This window comes from Carlito syrichta, unplaced genomic scaffold, assembly GCF_000164805.1.
Source record: "Carlito syrichta isolate Samal-C Ts95f unplaced genomic scaffold, Tarsius_syrichta-2.0.1 Scaffold272276, whole genome shotgun sequence".
Classification (NCBI taxonomy): Eukaryota; Metazoa; Chordata; class Mammalia; order Primates; family Tarsiidae; genus Carlito; species Carlito syrichta.
In genome coordinates this window covers 49,305-57,691 of record NW_007216372.1, presented here as the reverse complement: position 1 = coordinate 57,691, position 8,387 = coordinate 49,305, and the positions used below count along the sequence as shown (strand labels likewise).

General features: G+C 40.0%; 1 protein-coding gene across 1 annotated transcript in view; it reads right to left on the bottom strand.

Moving 5' to 3' along the window:
• Positions 1 to 1,663: 1,663 nt before the first annotated feature.
• LOC103254165 (kalirin-like) overlaps positions 1,664 to 8,387 on the bottom strand; it is a gene marked incomplete at its 3' end in the record, with an annotated part of 40,475 nt that continues 33,751 nt past the window's right edge. The window contains exons 5-6 of the mRNA XM_021709672.1: positions 5,469 to 5,661; positions 1,664 to 2,176 (exon numbers count right to left, since the gene is read on the bottom strand). Of these exons, the coding sequence (XP_021565347.1) occupies positions 1,664 to 2,176; positions 5,469 to 5,661 (706 nt within the window). The remainder of the gene's footprint in view (positions 2,177 to 5,468; positions 5,662 to 8,387) is intronic.

Sequence of the window (8,387 nt, the reverse complement as noted above, 5' to 3'; positions counted from 1 at the left end):
AGACTCCAACTCAAAAAAAAAAAAAAAAAAATCATGGCCTCTGTAGCAACTTAGATGCAGTTGGAGACCATCATACTAAGTGAACTATTACAGAACTGAATACCACATGTTCTCAATCATAATAGGGCCCTAAACACTAGTCACATTAGCAGAAGGGTGGGATCAGCAGTCACTGGGCACTGCTGGGGGGTGGGGGTTTATGTGACAATACAATGGGTACCTGGTCCACTACTGGGGGAGTGAGGGCCAGCTGCAAGTCCAAACTTCACCTGCACGCAATCTACTTATGTAGCAAATCCTTATTTGTATACAAGTCTATAATTAATTATTAATTAATTTTTTTAATGGTTATACATTTTTAAACACTAAATATACTGATTTTTTTACTATAAATTATAAAAATATTGGAAAACATAAAACCTTTATACAGAGAAATTAAAATCAACCATAAGCCTGGTCCCCAGCAATCAAAACTATTAACATGTGGTAAATTTTTTTCTGGGTATACATAAATTGGAATCATACTTATGCAGAGAGTTTTTATATTGATTTCATCACTTAAAAATACCTAGAGACATTTTCAGTGTGAGCTCTTAAAAGTTACAAAACCATTACATCAGACACTATTTGAAAAATTCGCAGGTTACTGAGAGATGTCATGTTGTACCTAAGAACAGTATTGTGCATTTAAATATAAGTTATACCCAGAAAACTGATAGGAGGAGTGCCTATTTTACTCTTCTTAGAGCACATGTAATAGAAAACTCCTCTTTCTTCTCTTTAACTTGAAGAGAATTGGAGAAGATACTTTTGTGTCCTCAGCAATGAGGCATTATGTGCCATTTTTCTTTTTTTACATTCTCATATCTTACTTTTCCCTTGATAAGGGGAAAGCTTTGAAAATTCACTGCTGGAAAAATGGTGTCTTACTTGAGAAGGTGCTCAGCAGCTGAGAAGAAACCTCCAGAAAGAAGTAGTATGGCAAGAAAAGCCATGGACTTGGAAACAGGAAAAAAAAAAACAAAAACAAACTGGATTCAGATTCAGCTCTGAATTTCAGTCTCCCTATGTGTCAAGAGAGACACCAGCACCCAACTCATAAGGATCGAGGTCTATATGTGAAAGTAGTTTGTCAATAGTAAAATGTGTTCAGGGTAATAATCACTAATTAGTGTTAATAGTGGCTGTCACTAGTATTGTTGTTTTTGTTGCTTAGCTGACTCGAAACACTCATTGCAGAAACTTGGGGGCAGCATCTAACAGTAGGTAAAACATGGACTCTGGAGTCAGACTGCACTTCCTAGCTTGGTGAATTATTTAACCTCTGAGTTTCTTCATCTGTAAAATGAGATTATGATAGTACACCTAGCTTTTAGGACTCTTGAGAGGATTAAAATGAGTTAATTTACACACAGTGCTTAGAACAGTGTCTGACACATAACTATATAAGGGTAAGCTATAAAAACAGTCAGTGATCCATGGCCAAATATAAGATTGAAATAAACTTACGCCTGCTAAAACTAGTAGGCACATTTTAAAATGCTTTCCACAGAAGGACTATCATCATTAATCAGAAAGTTGGATTAGCAACCTCAGTCAGTCTCCATAAAATGATGCCCCTTCCACCCCAACCCACCTTGGCTGTGGCCTGCCTCCTTCCTACCTTTTCAGCATCCTGCTCGAAGAGCCGCAGCTGAAAGCACTGGTCCAGCTTGAGCTTGCGCACATGCCACATCTGGTGAAGGTGCTGCCGGGTGGAGTGCAGCTTGTCCAGGAGGCTGGTGATCTTGGGCACTAGGCTCTGGAAGTCAGCGCTGCCCGGGATGCAATTGCGCCCTGAGAAGCCATCGCTGCAGCGGATGCACTGCAATAGTCGCTGCCCCTCTCGGTCCAGCTCCTCCACAGGGGCCTTCAGCACCTTTTTCTTGAGCTGTGTGTGCTCATCAATAAGCCGCCGAGAGCCCTCTACATCCACAGGGAACTCTTTCCTGGCCAGCATCTCCTGCAGGTCCTCGAGGCGTGAGAGCAGGTGCACAGCACTGTTAAAGAACTCCTCCAGGGAAAGCCGCAGCTCGATCCACTCCTCATGGTTGTAGTCCAGGGAGCCGTCAAACTCTTCTGTCAGCTGGGAGGGGTCCACCAGCTTTGAGAGGCCCTCCACAGACACCATGCTCGTCTGAGAGGAGCAGACACAGACAGGGAGACTCAATGATGAGAGTGGAAGAACACAGCAGAAATAGGCAGGAGGGAGAGGACAAGATAAGTCCACATAATAATGACCACAGCCTGTCTAGGAAAGGGTTGGTGGGGGACCATGGGACCCACTGGCTAGGAGTCATAAATCAACCAGAGTCAGCAGTTTCTACAGACTTCTGACTGACTGCTTCAACAAGCTACTCCACCTGCCCATTATTTACCACCCAAGGAGAACTGCCTGCATGTCCCTGTTCCCCGTATGTTTTGTCCTCCCCACCCCAAGACCACCACAACAGCATTTCAAATGCTAGAGCAAAAGCAGAAGAAAAACTGACCTAGCACCAGGAGAGTCAGTTTTCCATAGCTTTAAAACCAAGGCCCATGGGCCAGGGTATCATCATGGTTGGGTTAAGTGGTGTGGGTCAGCACTTGGGCTACCAGGATTTCAGTCTATCTGCTTTGCTCTCACCATTAGCAGGCGCTCTTCTGTAGTACAGTGAACAGAACTAGGACTGGGCAAAAGGGGAGTCTGGGCTTTCGATTTTCCCTTACTAGCTGCTGGAGAGCAGAGTGGAGAATGTTTGTCTACAGGACACAGAGTCTCTCCAGCAAATGACAGTGCAGGCAACCACTCCAGCTGGTTTCTCTCTCATGAAGAATGAGAGGTTAGCAGATAAATATCTGGGTTCAAGTTCCAGTCCTACACTTACTAACTGTGTGACCCTGGACAAGCTATTGAAGTTCTCAGAGTCTCAGTCTCCTCCTCTGTATAATGGAGTAATATCTCCTTTTTCACAGGGCTTGCTGGGATTAAGTGTGTCAATGTGTGTAAAGCACATAGGAGTGTATTGCAGGAAGCACATGCTCACTCCTGTTAGTGCTTACTGTGTTCACCTAGAGGCTGCATCAGTACCTGAACCTTAAAGCAGTTTGTCTCTCTATATCTTGCTAGTCTCTGAGCATCACCTCTTCTTCTCCCTCCACACCGCTCCTAAGACATGGGAAGGAGTAGCCACAGGCAGGAAGGCTGATCTGGTACAGTAGTTCTCTGCTTTTGACTGCTCCTTAGAACCCTTTGGGGAGTGTGCAAAAATACCAATGCTCAAACCCCACTCCTAGAAATTCTGATTTAATTGGCCTGAACTGGAGCTTGGGTATGGGTAGTTTTAAAAGGCCCCTGGTGATTCTAATATGCAGCTAAAGTTACAAACTTCTGCCAATCTAGCATCTTGATACTAAAAGAGTGGCCCTCAGAGATCAGCAGTATTGGCCTCACCCAGGAGCTTGCTAGAAATGCAGAATCTTAGGCCCTACCCCAGACCTATTGAGTCAGAATCTACATTTACAAGTTCCCGAGGGGATTTGTGTGTGCACCTTAAACTTTGAGAAGACCTATTCTAGAATGCTTTCCCCTTCAATTCTAGCTCAAAGTTTACTGCTTCCAGGAAGTCCTCCATAACTATACTCACCAATTATTAAGTACCTGCTTTTGAACAAGCTTGTGCTCTCATCCCTGTGTCACTTGTTACCCCAGTCTGCACTAGGTATTAAATTTGCTACTTAAAAATTTTTCTTTATAAACATTCTTTTGATTGGGAGGCCCCTAACTATCTCTTGTTTAGGAGGCAGAGATAAGCTTGCTCAACTTGGAGAGAAGGAGGTACAAGGAGATGGGATATGCTGGTCAGCAAAAGTTTTAAGACTTATTGAAAAGATTATTTTCAGTCTCTTCTGCTTATACATTTATAGGCTTGTTGTCACTGCCTCTGTATAAACAAACCAAGAATAAAAAAGCATTCCCTAAAGGACTTCTAATGTTCTTTAGGGGTGCTGGAAGACTATGATAGCTGTTTTTATACCAAGCCAAATTTCTTGTGTTATTTGTACAGAATGAGAACTGTCTTAATCAAGTGTCAGGATGTTGTGCTCAAATTGCAGCCAATATATTGGGGCCCCAACACCACACACGGGTGCTCCTGGCCCCTGGGAGTACAAAAGTCTGGAATGGGAAGCTGTTGAAAGATTAAAAGCAGTCCCACCTTTTCAACATATACACATATACAAGTTCATCCCTGCAGATGACCAGAATCCTGAGAAAGGGAAAGGCTCAAATTTGGCTGGAACAAAGACGCTTAAATTGTTTATTTAATCTGATATGTTGTCATCAAAAATTCTCAGGGGACACATATGCCTTCTGAAAAATTTAGTTGAAAAATAACACGTTTTCCTTGATTATAAAAGCAATATGTCATCCTTGAAAAAAATAGAAAACTACGAAGAAAATAAAAACCACCATTATCCAGCCACGTAGAATAAATCACTGCTAACATCTTCATGTGTCTCAGTCTTCTCCATACGCCCATTTTAAAAACACATTTCAGATTATACTGTCCATACTGTTTTATAACCTGCCGCATGTACTAAACAATATATCATGAACATTTTCCAATACTATTTTTCTAAATATGGCTTTTAATGAATTCATAGCATTTGTGTATTAATATCGCCAAAATTAATGGATAGTTATGATACAACCTATATGTGTGTGAAAGTATATGAATTATATATGTTTATATATACTTGTGTGTGTATGCATACTATTGTATAGGAACATATGAACTATGATGAACATCCTTATAAATATTTTTGTTTGTAATTTAACTTAGCTTTTTAACTTTTTGTTTAGTTTAGTTTTTGCATTAAGAATATTTTTCCAAATTGGTTAATGGGTACATAAATATAGTTATATAGAATAAATAAGTTCTAGTAGTCAATAATATAGTAGGAAAAGTATGGTTAACAATAATTCATTAAATGTTTCAAAATAGCTAGAAGAGAACTGTAATGTTCTCAACACAAATAAAAGATAAATGTTTGAGGTGATGAATATTCCAATTGCCCTGATTTGATTGCATATAGCTATCAAAATATCACACGTACCCCAAAATATGTACAACTATAATACACCAATAAAAAAGAATAATTACTAGATCATGGATAGAAACTCTCTTTAAGGATTTTGATACAAATTGCAAAGTTTCCCTAGAAATAGTTGTCCCAATTTACACACCCACCAAGAGTAAACAGGATTGTCTAATGAAACTGTGCATTTGGGATATCTCTCCTCTCCAAATTCTACTGGTCAGGCTGTAGTGGCCAGAGAAGCCTGAAATCTCAGCCCTTACCATGTTGTATATCATAGGATAGATGGAGAAGAGAAGTGAGAAGTGTGTGAATGGCACAAGGTGCTAAGTGGCAGAGGTCTGGCTCACCTCAAAGATGAACTTGGAGCTGCCAAAGTTGGTCTTCTGTTTCTGCCAGAAGTTGTCGGGTTTGATGATGAGGGCCACATGGATCTCAGCTGGAAAGGCTTCCTGCAGCGTTTTGAGGAGGGGCTTAATGAGGTCCCACTTGGAGCCCCGCATGTCGATGATGACGGTGAAGCCACGTTTGCACACGTCCTCACTGTGGGGAGGTCAGAGGTCAGGCATGGTCACCCTGGGTAGCTGAGACTTCAGAGTACACAGTCAAAAAGTACCCAGAAACCTGCATTGCCCTTGACACAGATCACCCTTCCAACTTCATGCCAGGTCTCCTGGTCACCTTCCAATTCAACTCAAAATGTACTATCTCACAAAACCTTTCTAGATCTGACCAATGATTCTGATATTCTGCCTTCTCCCAGCACTTTGCAAATGACGGTGCCTTCCTTATACACATTGAATCTCCCTAATTCAAAAATCAAAAATCTGAAATGCTCCAAAATTTGAAACTTTTTGAGCATCAACATGACACTCAAAGGAAATGAGCACTGGAACATTTTGAATTTCAGATTTTCAAGTTAGGAATGCTTAACTGGTAAATATAATGCCACCATTCCAAATCCAAAAAAATCTAAAATCCAAGATACTTCTGGTCCCAAGCATTTTGGATAAGGAATACTCAATCTATAGTCAATTATACTTGTTGGGATGTTTACCATTTGGGTATACCCAATTGTATTTTATTTTTATTTTAATTTTTGTCTCTCTTTCTCGTTCCTCGGATGAATCATATTTTCTCCATTCAAGCTCTCTAAACACAAACATCCTGTTGTCTCTTAAATCTGGGATGGAAAGTCTTTGGTAGGAGTGTTGTTTTTCCCTGTACCCACGACAGACACTGGTACACTTTACCACTGAACATAAACTGGACCAAAGGATCCTTTTTAATAATGAGCTCTAAGATAACTCTGCCAATTGATTAGAGACAGTACACCAAGTATTAATAACATCTACTTACCACTACTGTATTTAAGATGTATTCCTTGTAGTTTTTATTTTCATTTTCTTTTTTTTTCTTTTAAGACAGGATCTCACTATATTGCCCAGACTGGAGTGCAGTGGCTATTCATAGGCACAGTCACAGAGCACTGAAGCCTCAAACTCCTAGCCTGAAGTGATCATTCTGTCTTAGCCTCCTAGGTAGTTGGGACTACAGGATCACACTACCCTGCCCAGCTTTGTAGTTGAAAATGTGTGTTAATTAAAAAAAAAATCAGGTCACTGAGTCATGCTGATCACTCAGAAGTAGCCAACAGTGGAAGTGATTGGAACGGAGGATACAGTCCAGTTGTTTCATGTACTTTCACAATAAGGGTCACAGTGCAAAAACGCACATTTCACAATGTTAAGGGAAGATGGACAGGAGTAACTCTTAAAATCAAGGCAAACTGAAGTGACAGCAACCATCTTGAAAACCAAGACATAAGCAGGCTAAGTGAATCAAGATGCTGCTATATAACTTATTAAGTAACAAAGTTTTTTGGGTTTTTTTTTAGCACTTGAACTTAGGCTATAACTCCTGAGACTAGGAAAAAAATAAAAAGATAGTTCCAATATCTCAGTTTGGAAGAAAATCCATGTTTTGGTAGTTAGGGGTCTTTCCTTCTCTTATTTTTGGTTTTTCTATTTTTTTATAATTTAAAATATACTTCTTTGATTAATTCATATTCTTTACATAAATACTCATGTATTATTTCCTTAAGGTCTTTCACTTAATTTCCCATTTCCCAGATTGTACCTGTATAAACCACTGTGCAAGCTATGTGATCCTCATATATGTCCCATTACACATCAGTCACTTACTGCTACTGGAAGTAAGGATACTTTTGGAGGATTTAGGCCACATAAATAAACAATAATCTTTTTTAAAGATTTCATCCTCAAATCTCAAGCAGTGATGAGAATGTTACAGCCCCATGTAGAAACTACCAGAGTTGGGACTATGTGTCTCCAAGCATAAGACAACTTACTTTGGCCTCCCAGGTAGACAGAAAATTCCCCAGGGGAGAAGACTCTCTCCAGCATGAGAGGAAGGCTAAGCATCCTCCCCTGGTCCTGCAACCCAAAGGAAAAGAGTTGCTTCTTCTTCTCTGACAACTTATTAAAGCAATGAGTGGTCAAGCTCTTCTATAAACAATTCTTTGCCCTCTTATCTGAAAATAATGTGAGTTTTTCTTAAAATAGAGGATTTCTGCCCCATTATAAGAGAAACACTGGATAATTATATTAAAGTTAAAATACTCAAAGACCTATACAAGAGATGCTAATGCAGGAGCTTATAATACCCTGGCCTATATCCTTTCAATCTTTTTTGTGCATATTGTTTTCATACCACATAGTATTTGCTATAACATAGCTTTTTCTCATGTCTAAAATTTCGCTGAAACTGTTATATTTAATGACATATTGTCCATCTTATGCCTATACCATAACTTATTCAATCATTCTCAGTATTGCTTTACAAAAAGACATATCAACTAACATGTCCACCAGCAGTATATGAAAGTACCCTTCTTACCATACCCTCACCAGCACTGGCCACTGAATTTTTAAAATCTTTGCCCTTTTTCTAAGAAAAAGTATTTGCAGTACATTTACATTTGCATTTCTGGTCAGGTGCAATGACTCACGCCTGTAATCTTAGCACTTTGGGAGGCCAAGGTGGGAGGATCCCTTGAGGCCAGATATTCAAGACAAGCCTGGGCAACATAGTGAGACCTTACCTTTATTTAAAAATTGATAAAATTAGCCCAGCATGGTGGTATACACCTGTAGTAGCAGCTACTTGAAAGGCTGAGGAGGGAAGATCACCTGAGCCCAAGAGGTCCAGGCTGTAGTAAGCCAGGATAATGCCACTGCACTCAAGCC